The 26864-nt window shown below is 41.0% G+C and overlaps 1 protein-coding gene across 1 annotated transcript in view; it reads right to left on the bottom strand.

The window, feature by feature from the left end:
- The window catches only part of galnt18.S (polypeptide N-acetylgalactosaminyltransferase 18 S homeolog), a 130862-nt gene that overhangs the window by 41093 nt on the left and 62905 nt on the right, over positions 1 to 26864 (bottom strand). The window contains exons 2-4 of the mRNA XM_018260306.2: positions 17622 to 17814; positions 12159 to 12325; positions 523 to 706 (exon numbers count right to left, since the gene is read on the bottom strand). Coding sequence (XP_018115795.1) covers positions 523 to 706; positions 12159 to 12325; positions 17622 to 17814 — 544 coding nt within the window. The remainder of the gene's footprint in view (positions 1 to 522; positions 707 to 12158; positions 12326 to 17621; positions 17815 to 26864) is intronic.

Genomic DNA, 26864 nt, shown 5'->3' with positions numbered 1-26864 from the left:
AATATTGTCGTATTGTATTATTCTGATATGTCATGATTTTGTTTTGTAAACGTTTAGAAATTTTAATAAAAATCCCTATCTGATCCCCATTGGAAGCAGCAGTTCTGCCCTGCTTTATGGCATCTGAGATTCTAGCTATGCAGTTTTTCCACTCCCCCCCCTTTATTCTATCCCTGGGTTTTATAAAAAAAAAACTTTGGGCTTCGTCTGATCTCAAACAGAGAGTAACTGTGTTAAGCAAAAGAGTGAAATTGCTTTAAAACCATGAAAATTATAGTTCTTCGTTTCAGGAACAATCGCATTAGATTTTATTGTGAGAGCGGCCAGAGATATGGATATTCCCAGTGTGAGATTATTTTGCCTTTGTTTTCTATTGTGCCATTTACTCGTTACATTCTCCTCCACCCCCAGAAATAATCCTCTCTCTCTCATTTTCTTGCTGTTAAATAAAATATGTGATTAAAATGAAATGTAACAAGTGAAAAGAAGAGACTCGTTCCTTACAGCTAGCAATTCACTTACCATCCCACATTAAATTCTATGTGTGCATCAAACAGTGCCACAATGGGTGCTGTCGCTGCCCTCCACCCACTGACCCGGGACCTTATCAGCCCCTCTTGCTTGTTGTGTCGGACCACCTTGATAAATCCAGGTTTCCTCTTGTTGAAATCATCCAAGTACTGTGCCAACTTCTCCTTCAGTTCCTCTGAAACAAAGAACAAGTACAAGGGTAAAATAACTGCTATACTTCCCCTTAGATTTGGCTGCTGAATCAAACTGGGCTGATCCAATCATCGGGGCAAAAGATGGAATTATAATGGAGGCCTATTCAGGTCCAAAAGGAAATTCTAACCTGCCCCATTTAAATTTTCAACCACATATTGCTCAGGGAGACTGCTGGAGGGCCCCATACACAGTAAGCTGCTTGTTGGCGGAAAAGTGTTCATTGGTCTCTATATGGATGCTAAAGATCATTATTTGGCACAGCTATAGACATATTACAACTTCCTTCTTTGTGGCACTACTATGGGCACAGTACTAGTAATCATCTTTGGCAATGTATGGGCACAAAACTACTCATCTTTTTTGCCAATGGTATAGGAACAATACTCCTGATTACTCTCTATTTGGCACTGATATGGGCATAAAACTACTCATCATTTTTGATACTGCTATGGGCACAATACCACTGATCCTGTTTGACACACCTATGAGCACAAAACTACTCATGCTTTTTGGCACATAAATGGGCACAATACCACTGATCCTGTTTGGCACACCTGTGGGCACAAAACTACAGGTGCTTTCTGGCACATATATGGGCACAATACCACTGATCCTGTTTGGCACACCTATGGGCACAAAACTACTTGTGCTTTCTGGCACATAAATTGGCACAATACCACTGATCCTGTTTGGCACACCTGTGGGCACAAAACTACTCATGCTTTTTGGCACATATATGGGCACAATACCACTGATCCTGTTTGGCACACCTGTGGGCACAAAACTACTCATGCTTTTTGGCACATATATGGGCACAATACCACTGACCCTGTTTGACACACCTGTGGGCACAAAACTACTCATGCTTTTTGGCACATATGTGGGCACAATACCACTGATCCTGTTTGACACACCTATGGGCACAAAACTACTCGTGCTTTTTGGCACATCTATTGGCAGAATACCACTGATCCTGATTGGCACACCTGTGGGCACAAAACTACTTGTGCTTTTTGGCACATCTATGGGCACAATACCACTGGTTTTATCTGACATATCTATGTGTACAAAGCCACTGATGCTTTCTGGTACTGTTATGGGCAAAATATTGTTCATCCTCTGTTGGCACAGCTATAGGAACAATACTGTTCAGCCTTTTGGCAATTTTATTGGAAGAATACACTTCATTCTTTTTTTTGGGATGAGCACAAAACTACTGATCCTTTATGGAACAGCTACGGGCACAAAATTATTCATCCTTTTTGGAACAGATATGGGAAAATACACTACTCATTCTTTTTGGCGCGCTTATGGGAACAATGCTACTTACACTTTTTGTGGTACAGCCATGGGCCCAATACCACTTATGCTTCTTGGCACATCCCTTCTTATTCTTTTCCTCATGACTGTCATACATTGAGTTCAAAATGATACTGTATTTATAAGTATTATGCTAGGGGTTCAACAAAAGAAATACATTTAAAATGATTGTTTAGTTTTACTATCCCTTTAAAACTTGGGAGAGATAATTACGCGGATCAGTTATGCTGTACGTGATTGTTATTGCAGTGTATATGAAGCAAAGTCATTAGGCACTGGAAGAGCTTATTTGGGCTCCCATTAATGAATTGTATAGATCAGTGATATTGCTTCGCCGTTAAAAGAAAGTGAACAAGTTTTTTTGCCGCATGGGATTTACGAGCGGGAAGGAAATAATGTCAAATCACCAGATTTAAATCCTATCCCAAAGTGTTTCAGGCTCGTCCCCCCCCCCCTTCTTCAGAAATTAATAAGATCATAAAAATGCAGAGATTTTTCCATTTTCAAATATGTGATGTTTCTCTTCCAAACACTACGAATAACTTGTGGGCCGTCTCACACATGAAAATGGCTGCTTGCTGTATATTTAATTTATAAGCAGAAAACACTGATTGCGTTTTATTGAATGTGAGTCTTAGAGGATGGGCCCTTTAGCAATGCTATCAGATATTCTGAAGCCCCATAAATGATTAGCTTCCTCAACCCCCCTCCACCCCCAACCAGCATATTTGTCCCTTTCTAAAAGCCACCAAATCCAAGGTCATAGTAACTGAGCCCCGAAATCTAAATCTTGATGTTTGATGGTGCTGCCCCTTTAACCGGAATGCAAGTTAGTGGCACACATTTTGCAGTGTGTGAGTGGCAACTACGGAAATCTGGGGGAATAAAATATGTTCCAATTTAAACATATGAACGTGGGTGATAATGAGAAGTCGGAGCAGTAATTAACCACTCTATGTTCGTTAAATGGCTATATTCATAAGGAACAAAGCCCACTCAGGGTTTCTTAAGGGGGGGGACAGGGGGGCTAATATTTCTCATTAATTAACTTGCAGAGTTGAGCCCAATGTTCCATATTGAGGTGCCGCCCCGAAAAAAACCTAAACATTTGCCTTTCTTGTGCATCCTACTGCCAGGCCCTCCTAATTGGGGGCCCAGGACAAAATACCTGAAAGGGGGCCCCACTATTTATATAACAACCTGAATATCTACATTTACCACTACACATTACAGTAACAGCTTCTTCTCTGACAACACCTTGCCTTACTCTATATCCACAGTTACAGACCTAGATATGTGTCTGCAGTCCCTTCCATCTGCCAAGTGCCCTGCACCCATCTCCCTCTTATCTGAGTTCTCTTGGGTTTGGGACTGGCAAGTCAGAATGTCACATGTAGGGAATGATTGGGTCAGATGGGGAGATGTCACTTGCTACACACACGGATTGTGACTCTGTATAAATATCCCCCAACAAAGTCTCTTCAGTGTGACAGCTGTTTGGGGTTTTGTTGCATCCTCAGCTTCACTTCCAATTAGCAAATAAGTCGCCAAACCGTGCTGACTTCACACCAGATGGACGTCAGAATCCTAAAATCACATCATTATATTATCTTGAACTTGGATTAAGGAAACTGTCAGCTCGGAGGAATCATCATCACAAATGAGGAATATCTTAACCTTGTAAAGGGGCAGTTGCTCCTGCTTGATGGTGAAAGTAGGGCAGAATAGAGCTTGCAACAATAAGGCACAATGGAGACAGTAGAACAAAGTAGAGCAAGTAGGAGACAGTAGGACAAGATGGAGGAGACAGTAGGACAAGATGGAGACAGTAAAACAAGATGGAGACAGTACAACAAGATGGAGACAGTAGGCAAGATGAAGACATTTGAAAAAGATGGAGACAGTAGAGTAAGATGGAGACAGTAAGGCAAGACTGTGACAATTGAGACAGTGGAGCAAGATGGAGACAGTAAGACATGATGGAGACAGTAGGGCAAGATTGAGACGATTGAGAATGTAGAGCAAGATGGAGACAGTACAACATGATGGAAACAATAAGGCAAGATGAATAAAATAGAATGAGATGCAGACAGTAGTGATGGTATAATCTGGAATCACACAGTTTGACTGCTAGGAGCCCTCTGGGTCTAAGGGTGGTGGTATTTATTGTCTTTATGTCTTTATGACATACTGAGCACTGGGACTTTTAATAGAGTTGCTCATGTATCCATCATCGCCAGCTTCTTCACTGGGGACATTTATGACATGACCATAAAGAAAATCTATTGACATAAACAGTAGGGTCAGAAGGCATGGTAAGAGAAGATAGTGAAAGGAGGGCTAAATAGAGACACTACAAGGGAATAGTAGGACAAGCTTGGAACCATAGGACAAAATAGAGACACAAGACAAGATGAAGAAAATAGAACAAGATAGAGACAAAAGAATGACATTAAGAGTGTAGGACAAGAGAGCAAGATGGAGACCAGGGACAGTAGGATGAGATTGGAGACATTAAGGGAAAATAGTGACAGAAGAATAAGTTGAAAACAGTAGGGAACATTATAAACAGTAGGATGTGATGGAGACAGTAAGGCAAGATTGATACAGTAGAATAAGATGGAGACACTAGGGGATGTTGGTGACAGTAGGTGACAGCAGTGACAGTATAATTTGGAACTATACACAGTTTGGTTCCTCGGAGCCCAAATCCATTGGATTGAAGGGGGTCTGTTCGCTCATACTGGTCACCAGATATTCCTTTTATAAGATTTTGTGGTGTGCTGGTCGGACCAGTGAATCATAATCCACAGCCTTTGGGGCATGAGGGGTCCTAGAAGGACAGGAATTACCCAGGCAACTCTCCTTGTGCCAGTTACACAGAATTCTCTACTGTTACTTTCTTTCCAGTTGGGATCTGTGACTCGTATTAAATTGATAGTGACGTGGGCAGCCTGGCGGGTTTAATAATCTCCCTTTATATTTCTGGGGGGTGGGCTGACCTTCTAAGCTTGGCATTTGAACAGTCTCGGGACATGGTTTAGAATAACAATTTAATGATATCTCTGTGTCCTTCCGACCCACTTAAAGAATTACAGTGCAATTTTTTTCTTTCTAAGAGTCACAGCAAAATTCCCCTGATTATCTGGGACAAATATAGAATATTCCACAGGGATATCAGATGCCCCCTATAATTCCCCCCTTCATTTCACTACAAAGATTATCATTAGAGCAGATAACCGGAGAGGAATGAAAATACTGCATTTGTCCTTTCTAGGGATACGGGTCAGATGTTTACTTTAATGGTCTCGTTATTGCTTTGTGGAGTCTCGTCAACAAGCCTCTCTTTCACTTGCATCTCAGACCTTGGATGTCTCAGTAACAACGGTCACGGAGAGGTGAAACTGACACTGAGTCACCAGGTTTAGATTCTCAAAGCCAATTACCTTGTTATTTCTGAGGTGGAGTCCGCAACCCCCACCAACAATTTTAGGGACTTTGACCTCAAATCCATAGCTGTAACCTGCACAAACTGAAGGCAGGGTCTCAGCCCCCATGTCTAATTATTCCCAAACTACAAAACCTGTTTATGTTTTAAACTCCACCCGTCACAAGTGCCGCGTTCCTACATATCCCTGGGAATCCAACAGAATTATTACAAAGCAACAATCTGACAGTTGATGATGATCCCATCAGAAGCGAGTTAGCTCGACATAACCAAATCTAATTTGTACTTACAATTCTATAATCAGATACTAAACAGCAAGGTACGAATTTCAGCTGCGAGTGGAGCAAATATTTGCATACACATCAATCAGGACACAAAAAAAACAGAAAACAAAAGAAAAAAGGGGAAAAAATCAACTAAATAGTATCCACAAGCTGAAAAGTCAATTTTCTAGCAGACTGGTTTATAGATTTGTTTTGATAGTTACACATTGGTATTTTGCCATGATTGGGGTTGACGAGAATACGCAGAAAGGGCGCGGCAGTGAATAGACCAGAGGTACCGTAACCATAAATGTCTGAAATTTATGGAACACGCTCAATAATTTTATATGTTGATTCATTGTTTAAAGGGCTATTCAGGAGACAATTGGCTCTGGGCAAATGCACTGGGAAGTCAGAGATAAAAAGGGAACAACGATGAGACGTTGCTATTTGTGGGACATGCCAATAAGGAGAAGAGCATTGGATGAGTTTGTGAAGAAGGTGACACATGGTAAATGATTTGTGTTGGGGTTAAGGATCAAGGATAAGATTGGTGAGAAGGAGACTCTTTAACAAGGAGGAAACATAATGACTAGGAGGAGATACAACAATAAGGACATGACACATGGGAAATTATATATTCAGGTAGAAGAACTGACCTTAAAGTCATACAATAGCCATGCACAGAAAGCTGGGTAAACCAGCAATACATGGCTGTTGGTATGGCCCTTGGGATCTTGCAATCCAGCCAAAAAGGGAGGTCTGGGAGGAGAAACAAAGAAGAGGACAAGAGAAATGGGGAAAGATACATTCAGCTGGAAGAACCCACCCTACTTTCCTAAATTGGCCATACACATAATACAAATTGGCAATCACCAATACTTGCCAGATTTGCCTGCTGGTTGGCACTTAGGGGACTTTGTAAAGACCACATACAGTATATTAGTGGATGAACTTGGTAAAAGTGGTTTTCCCCCTGGCCCAATCTACATCTGCATGACTCAAATGACTCAACCGGGTAGTGAGTGGACAATAAGACTGTTTAGCTCATATGCATTCATCAGTATTCTGCCAGCTCAGTACAAAAAGTCCCAGTTTATATGTCTGATTGTGTAAGGGCCCCAGGGGCAGGGGAAGCAGGGAAAAAAGAGCTATGAACATATATACTGTGGAAAATGGGATAGATTCAAAAGTGGATGACATGACCTGTGTCTAGAAAAAAAGGTGAGACTTAATAAAGGAGTGACAATAAGGTAGGGGTTAAGGGGGAAGGATGGAGAGATAGAGTGGTAATTTTAGCAGGGTGAATGATACACTAGCCATACACAGAGAGCGACTTGGCTGTTTGTATGGCCCTTGGGGTTTTGCAAACCAGCCAACTAAAGGCAATCAACATAAGTCAATATACACCTTGGTCAACCTGATTTTTCACCTAGTCTAATCCATGTCTGCATGATTCAACCTTATAGTGACTGTGAATTGAAAATGTTTAGGTTCTCTACATGCATTAATGTTCCACTATTTCAGTAAAGATTGACCAGTTGTGTAGGGACACTCTTAAATGTTTTAAGGATCCAGGCCTGGATCTTCTTCATTGGCTGGGTGAGAGGAGGGAGACTGGGTGAAAAACCATTTTGAAGAAGGTCCTCCATGCCACAACCCCTATCCATGCAGTCTATAGGTATAGCAACAGGTGTCATCGAAGATTGAGAGAGTGGTGCTGGCTCTAAACTGAGATGACAGTCTCTAGTATAATGTTACTGGCAATGGTATATTGTGTGGTTGCATCAACTGGGACGAGGAGACAATTAACGATACACAAAATTAAATTCTTTAATGACCCTTGGGCAACTAATTCCTTCGGTTCTTAATAATTTGTTGAGTGGCCTTGGGGGCAAATTCGGCTATTAAGCACTATTACGCTATTTGCACCAGGGTCTTTCATTACATGCAAAATTGTCTCTGTGTAACTCCAAGGTGGAGAGCTGCAATTTTCCTTCTGCCCCCATCTACATGACTGGAATTAGATTCAGAGCGGATGTAATTTCTGCCACGATAATTACTTCTGTTTTTTTTGTTGTTGTGCCGAATAAGGCTCTGGAATCTTTAGAATACAATTCAAAGGATTCAATAAAAGCGTTTTGGTTGCCTGGTTGCCTTCTGATAGGGAAAGAAGTCTCAACATGTCGTCATGAATGATGAATCTCTAATATGCCAGGAACTCTCCAACCTCTGCCTTAAACTCATTAGGTCTCTGCATTGCTCATTAGGTCATTCCAGTAACGACTTCAACACAATGGAATATAGTAGCACAAATAGATCTTTTGTTGGAGATGACGTGATACATTTGCTATTTGGCCAAAAGTATGGTACCCCTGCCTGTCCAACATCTCATTCCCAAACCAAGGGGATAACTATGTAGCTACCCCTTCCTTTGTCTATATACTCAAAACTCTCCAATTCAGTGTAGAAATCCTACCAATAGATTGACATTCGTTCCCTTTCCATCTTTGGCACAAACCCCCATTTTTGGGCGTAATCCTCCAAGATCAAGCCCAGTGTTTCCCTGGCCTTGATGATGATGATGATGACGAAGGCAACTGCAAATGGATCACATTTCCCTATCAAAAATGTAATTTATTTTTTTTATAGGCAGCGTTTCATACCAATACCTTTGCTTCTCGTTTAATTCCAAGGCCAAACCATGGCGACGTCCCCTTTCCAAACAAACCCCCAACCCAATGTATCTGATTATACAAAGTCTTTACTGGTTCCCCCAAAGCTACAGAAAGATTTTTAGAACATTACTAGGGAGCTGGTTCAACATCATTCCTAATTAGCTGCAATGATACAAGCAGCTTGTTTCAATTAGGAAATGTTCCCAATTTGGAGTAAAACAAATTATATTTTACGCTCGACGACAGGGGTGAAAATTACTTTTATTTGAAAAAAAGGTGGAAATTTAAATATTATGACTGTGCCAGTGTAGTATTCTGCTTTTAACATAACATAAGACACTGTCCCTTACCAAAAATACATTGCAAGCCGCTAGGGGCAAGGGGTTTTTAAGACCATTTTTTGGGGTCTAACAGTCATGGTACTTTAATGCTAAGGCAGCAACTTAGTGCCTCCCCCTAACTGGCCTTCAGGCTTGGCCCCTTAGCTCATAACAAGGCTACAGAAATATAGAAACATTAGGGTAACAGTCACCCTGCTATAGTTCCAGGGGTACCCAGGGCACAAATAAGCACTCACACCAAATCTCCCCCTAACTGGCCTTTAGGCTGGGCCCCCTTAGCTCATAACAAGGTTACAGATATATAGAAACATTGGGGTAACAGTCACCCTGCTATAGTTCCAGAGGTACCCAGGGTACAAATAAGCACTCACCCCAAATCTCTACCTAACTGGCCTTCAGGCTTTGCCCCCTTAGCTCATAACAAGGAACTGAGAAGTTTGTGGTTTTATTCTGATTCTAATATATAATACACTGACCACAAGCCATTAATCCTGGGAGCTGAATGGATCCGCACATGAGTATCTCGTACATCATTTTCTTGTCCTCAGAAATTGGAATTTTACTCAGTCGATATTTTCCATTGTCAATTACACTGTACGGTCTGTTTGGTCAAGCTGAAAATGAATCAGATTTTGCTGGTGGCTTTATAGGACCGCAAGTCAATTTTAGTAGGGTAGAAATAATCAACTTTGTCTGGAAAATGGGAAAGTGAGAATTCAGACTTGAATATGAAAATAAGGCGAGAATAAAAAGATTATATATCTATAAATCTATATATCTTTTATGCAATTGAAGGGATCATTCCAACACAGTACAGTGGTGCAATGGTTACAAATTCTGCCTTATGTCACTGGGTCTTGGGTTTGATTCGAACCAAAGAGATTGTATATTCTCCTTGTATTTCTATGGGGTTCCTTATATAGATTTCTGCAGCAAATCATGGAAATGTGTATGGCAGTGATCCCCAACCAGTAGCTTGCGAGCAACATGTTGCTCCCCAACGCCTTGGATGTTGCTCCCAGTAGCCCCGAAGCAGGTGCCTAGTTTGGAATTCCAGGCTTGGAGACAAGTTTTGGTTGTATAAAAAACGGGTGTACTGCCAAACAGAGTCTCCTGTAGTCTGCCTGTCCACATAGGGGCCACAATATAGCCAATCACAGCCCTTATTTGGCACCCCCAGAAACGTTTTGCATGCTTGTGTTGCTCCCCAACTCTTTTTATTTCTGAATGTGGCTCACGGGTTAAAAAGGTTGGGGACCCCTGGTGTATGGGATCCTTCCTTCAGACTATAAGTGATGGATGGAGGCTGTTCTTTGCACCCGATGTTCAAGTTCATAAACCTTAAATCTTGTCCTACTGTCTCCATTTTGACTCACTCTCTCCATCTTGTCCTACTGTCTTCCTCTTATACTACTGTCTCCACCTTGTTCTTCTTTCTCCATCTTGCACTAATGTTTCGATCTTGCCCTCCTGTCTCCTTCTTGTTCTACAGACTCCATTATGTCCTACAGCAGTGATCCCCAACCAGTAGCTCGTGAGCAACATGTTGCTCCCCAACTCCTTGGATGTTGCTCTCAGTGGCCTCAAAGCAGGTGATTACTTTTGAATTCCCAAGTTTTATTTGCATAAAAACTAAGTATAGCGCCAAGCAGAGTCTCCTGTAAGCTGCCATTCCACAAAGGGGCTACTAATAGTCAATCATAACCCTTATTTGGCACCACCCAGGAACATTTTTCATCCTTGTGTTGCTCCCCAACTCATTTTACATCTGAATGTTGCTCACGGGTGGAAAAAGGTTGGGGACCCCTGTCCTACAGTCTCCATCCTACTCTACTGTCTCCATCTTGTCTTACTGTCTCCATCTTGCCTTTCTTTTGCCATAATGCCCTACTAATCGGAATGTACCCCACCTTTAAAAACCATTGGATGCTGTTTTTTTTCGATAGATGATCGATAATGTGACTTCTCCATTATAATAAATATGGGACATTAACTCTTGTTTAATATCCGACTGTGAAAGGGGGGGCAATGTGGTATATAAATTTATGGCTAGGAAGAGACATTGGGGTCTATGGGTCTTTTATTATAGTTTAATATGGCCCTTACTTATTATATTTTTTATTCCACATATTTCTGGTAGGGTGGGTTTTCAGCTTCACTTCGATATAAGTTATGTTTTACTCTTATTATTTAGGTTTTGCACATAGAGTTTTTGAGTGGGATAATATCTTTGCTGACCACTACACATCATGTTATTTCTTTATTTCATTTTTTGGGAGACAAGTACATTATTTAAAGCACATATTTTACCATTTTCTGTACCTTGAAAAAGGCCTTGGAGGAGGCCAAAACGTTGGTCATATAATTTAAATAAATCAATATTTATTATTTTTTAATTCCTGAGAGTGCGGCTATATATATATATATATATATTTTTATATATATATATATATATATATAGATATATATATATATATAGATATATATATATATATATATGGCCTTGTAATCTCACTGCTGTTGTTTTATGGGTCATGTTGGCTGTATATGCACTCAAAATACAATGTTTTGCTTTTTTCACTGAAATCCCGGTGTTGCTGGTCTTTTTGAATTCTAGATGTATATATATAGTACCATTCCATCAGCGCTATAAAGGATAAGAGGAAATGAGCTCACACATAAAAGTCAGTAAATGTCCCAGACTTGTTGAAATTGAATGAGGATGATTTTTCTATGAAAGTCATCAGAAATACCAAAAGGTTAATAGAGACACTAATTCTTCCTTTTCTAATGCACTTGTGTGAATATCAGCTAGAAAGGTTGCACAGTAAAATCTAATTATTTTAAAGAGCTCTCAGAGGCACCAGAAATAGTTTTATATGTTTTATGTAAGCGTCCTTTATGAACCTAATGTTCCCTATGTCTGTATTCTGCATCACTTCTCCAAAGTATATTTATATGGTAAGGAAATTGGGGGGAAACATATCAAGTTATGGGTAAACTAGGGACTGACCATGCCATTATTTCAGAATATTAAATGTTATAAAAAAAATGAAATCACTTATAGTGTGGGGTATTATGGAGTTTAATAATTGGGTTATACAGGGAACTCGGAGTATCACTCATGTATTATAAGGGATAATGTACCCCCTACTGTAAATGATAAGTATATTAGAAGTCACTGAGGGGTTCTGTGACCATATAAAGGCACAAGGCTGCAGGCTGAGTTATACAGGGAACTCTGAGTATCACTCATGTATTATAAGGGATAATGTACCCCTACTATAAAGGATATTAGAGGTCACTGAGGGGTTCTGTACCAATATGAAAGATTATCACTGTACCATACTACATAACTAACGCAACAAAACATGCCTCTTACCATTGTTGCTGTTGTCATCCACCAAGATGATTTCTTTGAGCAGATTGGCAGGAGTTCGATTGATAGCCGAATAAATGGATCGTTGAATTACAGAGAAAGCTTCGTTCACAAAGATGAAGACAATACTGACTTGCGGAAGGTCATCTGGGTATGTGAGGTTTTTGCATCTGGAATATAAAATGGTCAATTTGTCAATGTTCTTTAAAGGGATATTATCACCCAAATCCCTTTCAGCATGTTCTTGTGTTTTTATCTCAATCATTTTACTAATCACATTAATAGCTCAGAAATCGACAGTAACGTAAACAATGAATTTCAAACAGAATTTCAGATTACTGTGGTCAAAATTATACAGATAGCTAGAATCTCAGCCAAAAAGCAGACCAGGACTGCTGCTTCCAATGGGGATCATATAGGATCTGTGCAGCCACTGGGACAGAATGCTCTGTTATACAAATAGCTAGAATCTCAGCCATAAAGCAGGGCAGGCCTGCTGCTTACACCGGGGATCAGATAGGATCTGTGTAGCCACTGGGACAGAATGCTCTGTTATACAGATAGCTAGAATCTCAGCTGCCATAAAGCAGGGCAGGACTGCTGCTTCCAATGGGGATCAGATAAGATCTGTGCAGCCACTGGGACAGAATACTCTATTATACAGATAGCAAGAAACTCAGCTGCCATAAAGCAGGACAGAACTGCTGCTTCCAATGGGGATCAGATTGAATCTGTGCAGCCACTGGGACAGAATGCTCTGTTATACAGATAGCTAGAATCTCAGCTGCCATAAAGCAGGGCAGGGCTGCTGCTTCCAATGGGGATCAGATATGATCTGTGCAGCCACTGGGACAGAATCCTCTGCTATACAGATAGCTAGAATCTCAGCTGCCATAAAGCAGGGCAGGACTGCTGCTTCCAATGGGGATCAGATAGGATCTGTGCAGCCACTGGGACAGAATGCTCTGTTACAGGGAAGTCTATATACTAAATATTACACATTATTTTCCATTCCAAAAACATATAATATTTCTTAAAATCAAGTCGATTTCAAATAAGAGAAAATCCTTATTTTCTCTTTGGCTGAGTTTATTGACTTGTACCAAGAAGCAGTGATTTTACAGGGCACAATTTTCTGACCTTTAGCTGTTGGAACATTACTCACAGGTTCAAGTTTTTGGCATGAGAGAAATATTGCAATAAAATATAACCAACCCTCAAACTACACTGTTTGATCAACCCCAAAGACCAGGCTCCCTTATGTGATTAAAGGAAATTCCATATAAATGTCTGGAACGACATTTAACCCTGAAACACGTATTATTTTCCCTTGCCACAAGGTAGAATGATGGATGTCAGAACCAGGAGTCTGTATATAGAGACCCTGTGACTGTTGGGGGTCCCAATATATTAATGCGATTCAGTCGGACCTTGACTAATAAGCAGTGTCAATATTTGTTTATGAAAAATCCCTTATTCCAAAAAATATGGGGCCCCTGTTCTAGGTCTCCCAGCCCCACTGTTCGGGAAATACTGATTTTAAAGATTAGGGTAAGCAGGTGTGAGATCCATTATCTACAAACCCATTATCCAGAAAGTTCTGAATCACGAGAATGCCACCACCCACAGATTCTATTTTGATCAAATATTTTACCTTTTTTTTATTATTATTTATTTTTGTAATATAATAAGAAATCCAACTAATCCGCAATGGAGGCAAAACAATCCTTTTGGCTTTATTTAATGTTTAAATGATTCTTTAGACTTAAGTTATGGAGATCTAAATTATGGAAAGACCCCATATCCAGAAAACCCCAGGTCCTGAACATTCTAGAAAAAAGATCCCATACTTGTATTGGGCAATACCACAATTTAGCCAGGCCACGTCTCTTGTCTATGAGCCAATCCCAGATCTTGTTTAAACCGGCCCACTTCTCAGTAAGGCCACGCCTCTTTTATTCTGCAGCGACTACATGGTATAATATCTAATGCATATTTTTAGTAGTGACTGTATAACAGGGGCAGGATTGCTATCAGGGGGTAAAGGTGGTACTTCAGTTTGCTCTGAAGCAGAAGGGGGGGGCATGAAGTGCAAGTTGCAGTTCATAAGAGGGTGGGGCTTGCAGAAGTGGTTGCAGGTTGGGGTAGAAGATCATGATTGGGGTTTTAGTCCCAGCTGACCATTCTGCTTGCTGGTACATGTAGGGGACCCGTTATCTGGAAACCCATTATCCAGAATGCTCCGAATTATGGAAAAGTTGTCTACCATTTATCCAAATAATCAAAATTTTTAAAAAACATTTCCTTTTTCTCTTTAATAATAGAACAGTAGCTTGTACTTGATCCCAACTAAAATATAATTAATCCTTATTGGAAGCAAAACCAGCCTATTGGGTTAATTTAATGTTAACATGATTTTCTAGTAGACTTAAGGTGTGAAGATCCAATAGAAGATCCCTTTATCAGAAAACCCAGGTCCTGAGCATTCTGGATAACAGGTCCCATACTTGCAGTAGGGTTACCACCTTTCCCCACCAAGGGGCGTGGCATGGGGGTGGGTGATGACATCACTGGGCAGGGTGGTGATATCACATGGCAGCAGTGACATTGCTGGGTTATGACGTGTCGATTGGTGATTGGTCAATCACCGCATCAATCTTGGGAGAGTCCTGCTCAGTTTTTCTAATTTTGAAACCGGATAGGCACTTTTTTCCCCCAAATAGCCCATCCAGAAACCAGGCTGTCCAGGTGAAAAGCAACCCTAGTTGGTAGGGCCCACTTCCCATGCAGCCTAGGAGACTTTGGGACCTTCTGTGAGGACAGCCCTGATTGGGGTACCCCATCTAAAAATACAAGCATCCCCCAACAAGTAGGGGTTGCATCATCGGTCAGCAAGCTTATAGCGTTCCCTTAATTGCTGGCACATTCTGAAGCCAACAACAGCGCAAACCCGAATTATAAGCCAGAGACCCCATCGACTAGCAGCACCTGATTTTTATTGTTTATTATTTGTGTTTTTTGAGTTATTTAGCTTTTTATTTAGCAGCTCTAAAGTTTGCAGTTTCAGCAATTTGGTTGCTAGGGTCCAAATTAGCAATCATGCATTGATTTAGATAACAGACTGGAATATGAATTGAAGAGGGCCTGACTAGAAAGATGCGTAATAAAAAATAGCAATAACAATAGATTTGTAGCCTTACAAAGCATTTGTTTTTAGATGGGGTCAGTGACCATCATTTGAAAGCTCATTTGAAAGCTCGAAAGTACAAGAAGAAGAAGGCAAATAACTCAAAAACTATAAAAATAAAAAACTAAAGACCAATTTGAAAGTTGCTTAGAATTGGCCAATTTATAACATACTAAAAGTTAACTTGAAGGTGAACCAATCCTTTAAACACAAGTGCATGGACAGATGAAAAGCCAATACAGGCTGCACATTAACAGGCACCACATTTGCATTGAATCTATAAGCAGGTGTTATTGCCCAACAGGTTCAGCAGTGGGTTCAGTAGTGGGTAGAACAGAGGGTTCAACAGCAGGTACAGCAGCAGGTACGGCAGTGGCTAAATCAATAGGTACAGCAGCAAGTTCAGCAGTGGGTTCAGTAATGAGTACAACAGTGGGTTCAGCAATGGTTGCATTTTGTTTGTCAGCAGCAGCAGACCCAATTTCGCCATTCTCATCCCCTGCCTTTACCTTTCAGCGAGGCTGAACCACTAGCATTAATCACATCATTCTCCTTCCCTGTGCTAAAATAATTAAAAAATCTGGCTAATAAATGTATTGCCCCATGTATTTGTCGCAAGAGGCAGGGCCCTAGCTTTAAACAACAGGATGGATGGACACCAGAATAAAATTTTACTTTCCAAGATGGAAAATGAAGACTAAGAAAGAAAAAGGTAAAAAAACAAAGACCATTGCAAATTTGACTAAGACTCGGCCAACGTAAAACACACTAACCAACTGCAACTGCGCTATTTATCACCCAGATGTGTCAATGAGCCCTCCGATCTTCCATAGAATACTCTCTGCCAAACTGATTCATGCAAAGCTGACTTGTGCTACATTGTTTCAAGAGTCAGAACCAGCAGAACAAGGAGTGGTATACAACAGCTGTGACATTTACACATAACTATAAACCCAGAGAGGAATGAATGAATATCGGGAAATTCCTTGAAAGATATTTTCCTCTTCTTTCAGCCTCATTATTCCTTAGCATTTAATTAAGTTATCACCGGAAGAAGGTGGAACCCTCAAGACATCATCAGGAGCTGATTGTGCCCGTTGCCTGGAGAAGATGGATTCTCCCCCCGCAAATAGTGGGACCCAGCGTGGAAGGCGAGAGTTTTACACTCAATTAACTCATTTCTGTCGGATATTTTAAGAATCACTTAAACGAGCAGCTGTGTGTTAACCACCCCCATCCCAAATAAAAGCTCCTTTTACAGAAAAACCCCCACGGTTCATGTTCCCTGAGTCTATGGAAAGAACAGCTTGGCAGTGTCGCTTCCGAAAGGAATATCCGTATTTCAGGTGGAACCTCAGCAGGAGAAAGGGCACCTGCCAGTCTGAGATAAGGGCTGGCACAGAGTGAGCCAACACCTGCACCATATACACACTCATTATCATCCCCATAAAGTCCATGAGTGCCTATAAATGTACAATATCTCTTCCTCCATCATAGGAGTTGAAAGTTTGCTCAAGAACAAAGGAGAATATGTAGTATAAGCCAGAATTCTAGGCACTGGGAAAGTGCCCCTTGGGCATCAGTGAATGTTCCATCATCAATATAAAATGAGTTGCACAGCTGGCACTTCAATGGCATCTGATGATAGCTCTGAGGGTGAAAGTGAAGTACTTGGATCTCAGGTCAGACTCATGGGAAGTGCATTATAAGGGGCCTTTGCCTGGTTGGGAAACATATTGCACTCACCAGTGTAAGTGATCCAATTCAATAACAGGTTGGCACTTGGCAGAAACCCAAATGCAGAACTCTCCTGGCAACTGCCTCCCACAAGAACAATGGGGTATTATAGGCTCCCAAAACAAAACAACTGAGCCCTCTCCACTCCACGATTTCACCTTTGTGCTAAATGAAAAGCATAACGGCCCTGAAATCCATTTTCCATTCATGGGATTCAAGGGTCGAACACTGGGTTTCCACGAGAGCTCGAAATTGTTCTGTTCATAGGGGAATTTTTAGGATAATGAAAGAAGATATTTTTGAATTTGTGATTTTTGGGCCCTACAACATATATGCACTCCGGGGTCATCCATGCACCCTTCAACACACATATATATAGGGCAATTTATTACAAAAGGCACCCCAATCTATCATGCCCATGTCTAGTTATGTCAGGAGAAAATAAGTGCCCCAAGGAAACTTATACCACTCTCGCTATGGCTAAACTACATTTCCCAGCAACCTCTGAGGACAAGAGAGCAAGGCCCCCAGAATATACTCACCCGACTGGCCGGAGGTCTGGCAGGGGTCTGTCTATCGGCAGCCGGTCACTCAGGTAGGCATTATAGCCGTAGTACTGGAACTGCTTTAAGGCCGCACGTCGGTTTTCAGGGCTCAGATCTTGACCCCAGTGTGCAAAGAGGGAGGAGTCAGTGAAGGGTTCCGCAGCATCCTCCTCCGATTTCTGCGGTGCTTCTGCAGGAATAAGACAGAGGATTCTATAAGGAAAGTCTAATATTTGGATCATAACAAATTCATGTAAAAAAATATGAATATGTATATACTGTATATATAATGTGATATTTTCTGAATGTGATGGAATAAATCCAACACGCGGTTTCGACTTGAAATGGAATTATTAATGAGGGTAATTATGTAGCAATGCTGTTTCAGGCTTGAATGCTGCAAAATGTCACATAATTGAATTCCAAATGTAAATTGCTTTAGAATGTCATTTTCCTGCAATCACAATGAAAGTTATTTGTAACTTTACACAAATGTCGGACAGATGATGGAAACAGAATGAGTATTAGCACCAGTTTTCTGGTATATCATAACATATCCAATACTAGCAATAGTCTGGTGTGTTCAGGTCAAATGCTCCTAGAATGGCCATCTTAGTTACATATATATAGAAACATTGGGGTAACAGTCATCCTGCTATAGTTCCAGGGGTACCCAAGGCACAGATAAGCACTCACCCTAAATTTCCCCCTAACTGGCCTTCAGGCTGGGCCCCCTTAGCTCATAACAAGGTTACAGATATATAGAAACATTGGGGTAACAGTCACCCTGCTATAGTTACAGGGGTACCCAGGGCACAAATAAGCACTCACTCCAGATTGGGGGTAACAGTCAATAGTTTAAGGGGTGCCCCAAGGGATGTAGTTCAACAGTTTGGAAACAACTGGCTTATACCATAAAATAGTGACACTGTCCAAGGTCCTGAAACCTCCCATATTTCCTAATAAAGCAGACAATTATCTAGGCATGGGTACAGGTCAATGACACCTTCTACCTCGTATAGAAATTCTTATGGCTGAAAAACATTGCATTGTAATTAGCAAACCATGAAGGTGACTCTTTATAGGAAAAAACTAACTGTGATATATACAGTATATATATATATATATATATATATATATATATATATATATATATATATATATATATATATATATATATATATAATATATATATATATATTATATATATATATATATATATATATATATATATATATATAGATATATATACTGTATATATCACAGTTACTTTTTTCCTATAAAGAGTCACCTTCATGGTTTGCTAATTACAATGCAATGTTTTTCAGCCATAAGAATTTCTATACGAGGTAGAAGGTGTCATTGCAAGATGTGGGAAGCCAATTCCCTATAATAGCAATAAATGTTATACAATACTCTAATATTGCAGTGTCTATGCTATTTTTACTGCAGTTACAGCTTTGGGTAAAACGATCCAAGCTTCATCCATAAATCTCGTTAAAAAGCACTATATTATTAAATACATGTTAAAAATAGCAGGAAAATCACAAGGAGGGCATTACTCTCACTGTCCTGCTGTCTGCACCTTTAAAACACAGGGGAAGCGATTACCCTTTTACTGAGATTGCATATTTGCCGGGACCAATTCTCTAATGTAATTACAGCCTAAGCAAAGGCAGATTAACAAATGTAATTTTCAGGGAGGAAAATGCTAGGAAGAAAGTTTTTAGGAAATAAAAAAATCATTGATTTCAGAACTTCGCTTACGCTTTATAGGCACTTGATTAGAATGAAAGTGTCTGCACGTGATTATTCTGTCTAAACTATAATACACAGGGCTTTTAGGGAATTGCATTCTCACCTCCAACTTCTCTAAATCACCTTCTTCCAGCTGCTCATCCTTCCATTCCAAGCTATCGCTGCCTTCCCTCTCTCTCTTCCTCCCTTCCTTCTTCCCATCACAATTCCTTTTTTTTAGGGATGCACCGAATCCACTATTTTGGATTCGGCCGAACCCCCGAATCCTTTGTGAAAGATTCGGCCGAATACCAAACCGAATACCAATCCTAATTTGCATATGCAAATTGGGGTGGGAAGGGGAAAACATTTTTTACTTCCTTGTATCCCTCCCACCCCTAATTTGCATATGCAAATTTGGATTCGAATTTGGTTCGGCCATGGTTGCCACTCACTGCTCGATCTCTCATGCACAATCCTTTTCCTGGTTAATTCTCTTATTAATCATATTCTTCATTTAAAATCAAATGTCCCCTCTCTCATCCTTTTATCACCCGCTCACACTTATAGTCCAATGGTCCACCCAACTTTTCCTGCCACTCATCCAACAATGCCATCTATTACCACCCAATGTGCTGCCACTCATCTACCATTCCTAATCTCACCATCCAATGCACTGCCTTTCATCTTATTTCCCTTCATCTAAGACCCACTGTCAAGTATTTTATCCAATGTCCCTATCATCTCCCACTTTCTACCTTGTAGCTCATCTGATATCTCATGACCTCCCACCTCCTGACCTAACTTTTATATACCTCTATCAAATAGGTTTCCCCACCCATTGTCCTTTTTTCTACTCACTGCCCTAACACTCATGCATGATGCTTCCTCTTCCACACTTGGCCCTGTCTGTTATTGACCACTTTTTATCTACTATCCAATGTCCAGACTCTCATCCATTTCTCTTCCTTTCTTCAGAGACCTTCAATCTCACAATCTCTCCCTGTCTCTTTACCATTCTCATGTCTCTCTACCTCTGTCCTGCCTTTCACAAGTATCTCTCACCCATTGTCCTGCCTTCTACCTATTGTCCTGCCTTCCCTCCACTAGATTAAATGTTTCCATGCAACATAACACAAATATCCTTCATAAAGGAATTCAGAAAGTTTCCATTATTCAGTCACAACCCCTACTATGACTTATCTGTACTCCATAGAGGTTTCTAACAAGGATGCACAGATAGAGAAGCTGGTGGTACACGCTGTTAGAGAACATCTTCTCTGCGGAGTTTGCCTTGCAAGTATTGCCATCGACGTAGCGCTCTAACCTTTTCCTCTGCTAGTCTGTACATTCAAATTCAACAACTCGACTCCACTAATTTCCCAGATGGACTTTAATTCAGCTGTCACGTACGAAACACTCGGATGTAGAATCCCAGGCTGGCTGCGTCTACGTGAAGGCATTAGAAAACACAAATTGTACAAGGAACCGACCGTCGTCAATATTAAGCATCATCAGCTTTTCATTAGGAGAATTCCCAGGCAAATTTAGACTGAAATGTTACATGCGCCACTGTGAAGATCCAGTACTGTACTGATGTATTATGTATTTACTCCTAGATCAATCTCTTCCAGGCTCAGGTTCACAGCATATGGTTCAGGGGCCACAAAAGGGCATTGGTGAAGACCGGTCCTGGCAGGGGTCACCTACTCACTAAAGGGAGTGATTCCAAAAGCAATCCCAGAGTTCCTACTACACAGATCGTGACATTAAGGAAAGCAATGTATTTTAACAGAGTTCCCCTTTAATAAAATATCTATAAAGTCCTATGAAAACATGCAGAGGATACAGAACCTAATCCAACTTTTTTTATTTGCCGAAAAGAAACAGGAAACAGTTTGTCTGACATTTAAAGTCCTCATAACCAAAGGGAAACTTTCCCCCGGGGTTTGATGGATGGCGCCTTTCAGGGGATCATTAAAGATTCAACAGGTTCCCCGCAGTTTGGATGGGATTATGAATTAAAGTGCCAGACAGCTGACGGAGAATGAAAAAGGAGATTTTTTTTCCTTTTCTACATAAATCTTAGCCGGGCCTGGATTTTAGGGTTGGCTGTGGGGTGGCAGGTGGTCACCCTATGTGAGTACAGGGCTCTGTTCTGCCCCCAGTGGTGACCACTACACCTCACCCCAATGGCTCTGTAATTGAGCATTAAAGGATAATGATTGTGAACCCCTTAGTACTCAATTGCATCTGAAACTGCACTTGAGCTGATTAAACCACCAAACAGCACTGGGGACAGTAAAAAGGAAATATTTTAGGGAACTTGTATTAGATAGTGCTGAATCTATACATAAGAAATGTTCTACCTGCAGCCCTTCAGCTGGTGGGAGTGATTAAGGATGGGGCCCCAGGTTTTATGCATGTCATGGGCCCCTATTTTGACCCTGGGTGGAAGACAAACACTAACTGACAGTGAAACAACAGGCAGAGACTTGACAATGGGAGACTGAAACAAATATATGAGACAATTACAGTTTGAGCGCTAGTCTCTTTTTATCTTCAATTGAGTTGTTTGGTGACATTTGAGGAAAGTGCCTATTGATCGGCGCTCGGGCAGGTAGAAGCAACATTATAGATCAAGCAGAGTAACTTTAGGAACTGCAATGTGCCAAAATCTCATTCGTTCTGGCAGCACATTAGTCCGACCATTTATCAGGCAGGACTAGAAAATCTGCTTTTCATAAACAGGGGTTATTTCCTTTTAAACAGGCAACTGCCTGTGTCGCTGGTGCAGAACATCAATTCCAGGCACTAATACTGTATAGGACTCATTGAGGAACACAGCGCAAAGTGAATAATTTAGATGCTATTTGCCAGATTGGCTACCCATAATGCAGCATTTTCCCAGAATTCCATTGTAATACTGGTAACCAAGTTTTGTGTATTACACGAGCATTTCTATTCCATTTAAATGTGGCAGTGATGGTCCCATATCAGTGACCAGGACTCTTATGGTTCACAAAGAGTTAACTCTGCTTCCCTACTGAACAAAGGGAAACAATTCCAACCACACCAAAGTATTCTCATTAGCATTTCCAATTAGAATAAGCACATTAAGTAATTAACTGTCAAAGGCTAACGTACAGTAGCATCTTTCAGGGTAATTAGTGGTCTGTTTTATTCACTGTTTCACACGGCCGCTTCCTAAACAGATTATTTTTATTTTAGGATTTTTTTTTATATCATTATGAATAAACATCAGTAACTAGCACAATATTCACCCCAAATATACACCTGTGTTTAAAGGGGAAGTTAATATACACTGCTGCTTCCAATGGGTATCTTAGCTGCCATAAAGCAGGGCATGACTGCTGCTTCCAATGGGGATCAGATAGGAATTGGAAAATGGAAAGAGGAACAGAGACCTGCCTCCCATAGCGCAAAAACTTTACTAAATGTTAACTCAAAGGTGAACAACCCCTTTTCCTGCATCAGTGCAGGAGATGAAAGAGAAACTCAGGACATTTTAATCTAGGACTGGGAGCTGAGCTGTCAAAATCGGGAATGTCCCACAGAAAAAAAGACAGTTGGGAGGTATAAGTGATATCTAAATACATTTATTAATGCGTTTCAGCAATTATTTTGATTTGGGATCACCCCGTAAGCTGCCGTCAGTATGTTCTAGTCCCACCCACTGTTTGAGTCACAGACTCTGTGCTTGTCCCCCTGTAAGATAGCATCATGTACAAATATTAGATTACTGCCATATGCCAAGGGCAGAGTGGCACCATCTCCTGGTGTCTCATTATCTTGCCATTAAATGGGTTGGGAGTTCCTGGAATACTTTCACTCCTGCAAGCAGATCTGTGTTATCAGAATAATGTGATTTAATAGACAGGATCAGCAAGACCATGTGAACCGACAGGTAAGGAATAATCTGTTTTAGCACCACAAACCCAATAAATTACCCTCTGATTAAGAGGATTTGCCTTTGCGGAGCAGCATGGATTAGGCTGCAGGGGTTGACATACCGACACTCGGCACATAAGCGATAGCTGCATGTTTATCTGCCCCGGGGCTCAATATCTCTTCCTCTACTGCACAGATGCCCATCCACGACTTGATACAGCAGCACAAAGTAATGATTCATTATTTGCCTTTTCCATTTGCACTTTATATATATTTATTATTATTGATTGTACAAAAGTGCATCTCATTCATTACCATATTCCAAAGGAATCAATATGCAGTTGCCCCTCCCTTTGCTGCTGTAACTGCCCTGGCGCTTCTGGGAAGGTTCCCACTAGATGTTGGAACATTGTTGCTGGGAGTTGCTTCCATTAGTGAGGCTGGGCACTGTTGTTGGGGATCAGGCTCAAAGTTGGGGTTCCATCCCACAGAGGTCCAGTTGAGTTGCGTGTTCAGTCAAAGAAAGGCAAGAGCAACATTATTATGAATAAGGAAAAATTTCCCTTTAAGAGGCCAGGTTATGAGTGGAGTGGTGACACAGACAAGAATCAGAATCCAATCTAACCTGGGTCTCGGAGCAGAAAGCCTCTGTGCCATATGATAAATGAGGCCAGTAATTCTGAGTCGCGGCTTTGAGGACTAATAAAGGAGTCATTAACTGTAACACAATCCATTCATTGTAAGGGAAGGGAAAAGGGTCAAGTACACATAGCAAGTGGCTGTGCATCAAATGATGGATGGCTTCTTAAGGAATAGGAAAAACATAAAAGGCTCAATATCTGCAGAGACTTTATAATAGTTTCCCTCTTTACCTTTAATGATAAAAAGCATATTAACTTGTATATTGTGCAATAGTTGGGCCCATGGAGATGGGACAGGTAAGAGCCCTTAATGAAGCCGGAACAAGACTTTGTTTTATGTCTTCTTAATACCGATGAAGGTCAAGGCGAGACCATGTGTACTGACGGGTAAGGAATAATCCATTTTAGCACCACAAGCCCAATATGTTACACTCTGATTAAGAGGATTTGGCTTTGCAGAGCAGCATGGATTAAGCTCCCCATAGACGCGACGATTCTTCTTGCCGAACGACCGATTTTAGGGAAGTCCGACCAATCCTTCGAAATTATCGTGCGGTTAGTGGTATTCGAATGATCGTACATCTTGCGATTTTTCGGCCGACATCTGTTGGGAAATTGATCGGCCAGGACAAAAAATCTTTGTCGGTCCCAATGCAATCTATCTATGTTTGCAGGGCCAAGCAGGCAGCTCCCCTTTGTTTTCCTGGCAAATTGGTCTTTTTAGTTGATGGTAAATTCGTACGATCTTACGATCGTTCTGAGAAGATCGTGGTCTCACGATCAGGATCTGATCTTTTAAAAATCTCAACATCTATGGCCAGCTTAAGGCTTCAGGGGTTGACATACCGACACTCGGCACATAAGCGATAGCTGCATGTTTATCTGCCCCGGGGCTCCATATCTCTTCCTCTACTGCACAGACGCCCACCCACAGGACTTGATACAGCAACACAAAGTAATGATTCAAATATAAAGGGGGAATATTTGCCTTTTCCATTTTCCAAGGCTGATATAATGTGAGATATAATATGTGACTTTCTCCATCTTGCCATTTTGTCTTACCTCTATCCTACTCTTTCTTGTCCTACAGTCACCCTCCTGGGATACATTCTCCCTTCTGTCCTACTTTGTCCATCTTCTCCTACCGAAATTCGAAATTATCGTGCGGTTAGTGGTATTTGAACGATCATACATCTTACGATTTTTCACCCTACTGTCTCCATCTTGTCCTACTTTCTCAATCTTTTCCTACTGTTTCCATCTTGCCTACTGTCCCCATCTTGTCCTACTGTCTCCATCTTGCCCCTTTGTCACCATTTTCCCTACCATACTCCCTATTCTTCTTTATACTCCATGCTGCCCAGTGTAAGCTCCCCTGTTTGTACCCCTGTTTTTGGCCATTTTTGGCTTTATTGCTTTAAAGCTAACAATTGAGGTTCAACTTTTGTTGAAACGCCATGAGTTAATAGCATCTTCCACTTCCCCTAAGCCATTTAGACTGACCCCTTTTTCTACCATCCACTGATACAGCGACTCCAAGCTTTGTTCAGTCTCTGCCACATTTCCTAAATAAATGGGCCATGTGAGACTAATGCTCTAATGTTGAGTTTGTACCAAGGATCTCTGCCATAAAGCAAGACAGGACTGCTGTTTTTGGCAGAAGGGAAGAGCACATGAGCACCCTGATTCTTAATAACTGTGGTATAGGCTTACAATATTCTTTATTTATTCCTTCTCTGTAACCTGCCCATGGGATACAATATAGAAGCAGGTCTGGTTCCCTCCACTGAACATCACATGGAGCCAGAGACAATTTGGCCCCTGAAATACAGGATGGAATGGGTCCAATCTGAGCAAATGAGATAAGCCAAAGGATATAGGTGTAGTCTGGACTCAACATACTTCACTGTACTGTTTATATATACTGCATATAAAGCAATGCCTAATCTATATACTGTATTGAAATATACACCGTATCTTTTTCCCCCCATGGGGGCCCCTCTGCCTATGAAACACCCTCCTCTCCTAAAAACACAGTCAACTTTATAAAAACTCCATATCGCATGTCTTATAAAAGGGGGTTCATGGGGTGAAGCAGCCTCCCACTCTCCGAGCCTCGGTGTAAATATGTGATACTGTTTATTACATTGTTACTGTTGTGTCCTTGGCAATAAAGCAAGTGTTCTGTCCTTGGAAAGCCATTAGCAGCATTGGGTTGTGCCCTGCAGGCTCAATGGAGTGTGGAACATTCCTTTATTATATGCAGAACTCCAATTCCCCTCCACGTCATTCCCCCTTTTTAAAGGACAGATGTTCCTCTGCTTTCATCCTAGTTCCCTACATTTCATTAAGGGAAACATACAGTTCTCATAGAATGAAGTTTATTGCCCGGCTGATAATTAGGGATCGAAAGGGGGTGGTCTTTGCCAGCCTAGGGGGCAGTCTTTTCCCAAATTATCTACCTTCTTCTCTATATTACTGTTCAAGGGGATCGCTAGTATAATTTAGCCCTTTTCATTCTCTGGTTCTGACTCATGAAACATTGTAGCAGAAGTCAAACCTCATCCAGGTCTGTTAACTGGCTTCTGCTACATTGTTTCAGGAGTCACAATCAGCAGTGCAGAGAGTATTTTCAACATAAAATGGAAATTGCTTAGAGAACCTTGATGGGTGGTGCAAGGGTGTGAGTGGCAGGTGCTCAGGACATTATATCCCTAATGTATCCAGCACTGACTGAACTCATTCCTATAGGTTCCTTTGTACAGAATATAGGGATGCACCAAATCCACTATTTTGGATTCGGCCGAACCCCCGAATCCTTCGTGAAAGATTAGGCTGAATACCGAACCCAAAATCAGAACCTTAATTTGCATATGCAAATTAGGGATGGGAAGGGGAAAACATTTTTTACTTGTTTTCTAAAAGAGATTTCCATTCCCATCCCTAATTT

This window comes from Xenopus laevis, chromosome 4S (assembly GCF_017654675.1).
Source record: "Xenopus laevis strain J_2021 chromosome 4S, Xenopus_laevis_v10.1, whole genome shotgun sequence".
In the NCBI taxonomy this organism is placed as follows: Eukaryota; Metazoa; Chordata; class Amphibia; order Anura; family Pipidae; genus Xenopus; species Xenopus laevis.
This window is presented reverse-complemented; position numbering and strand designations above follow the sequence as displayed.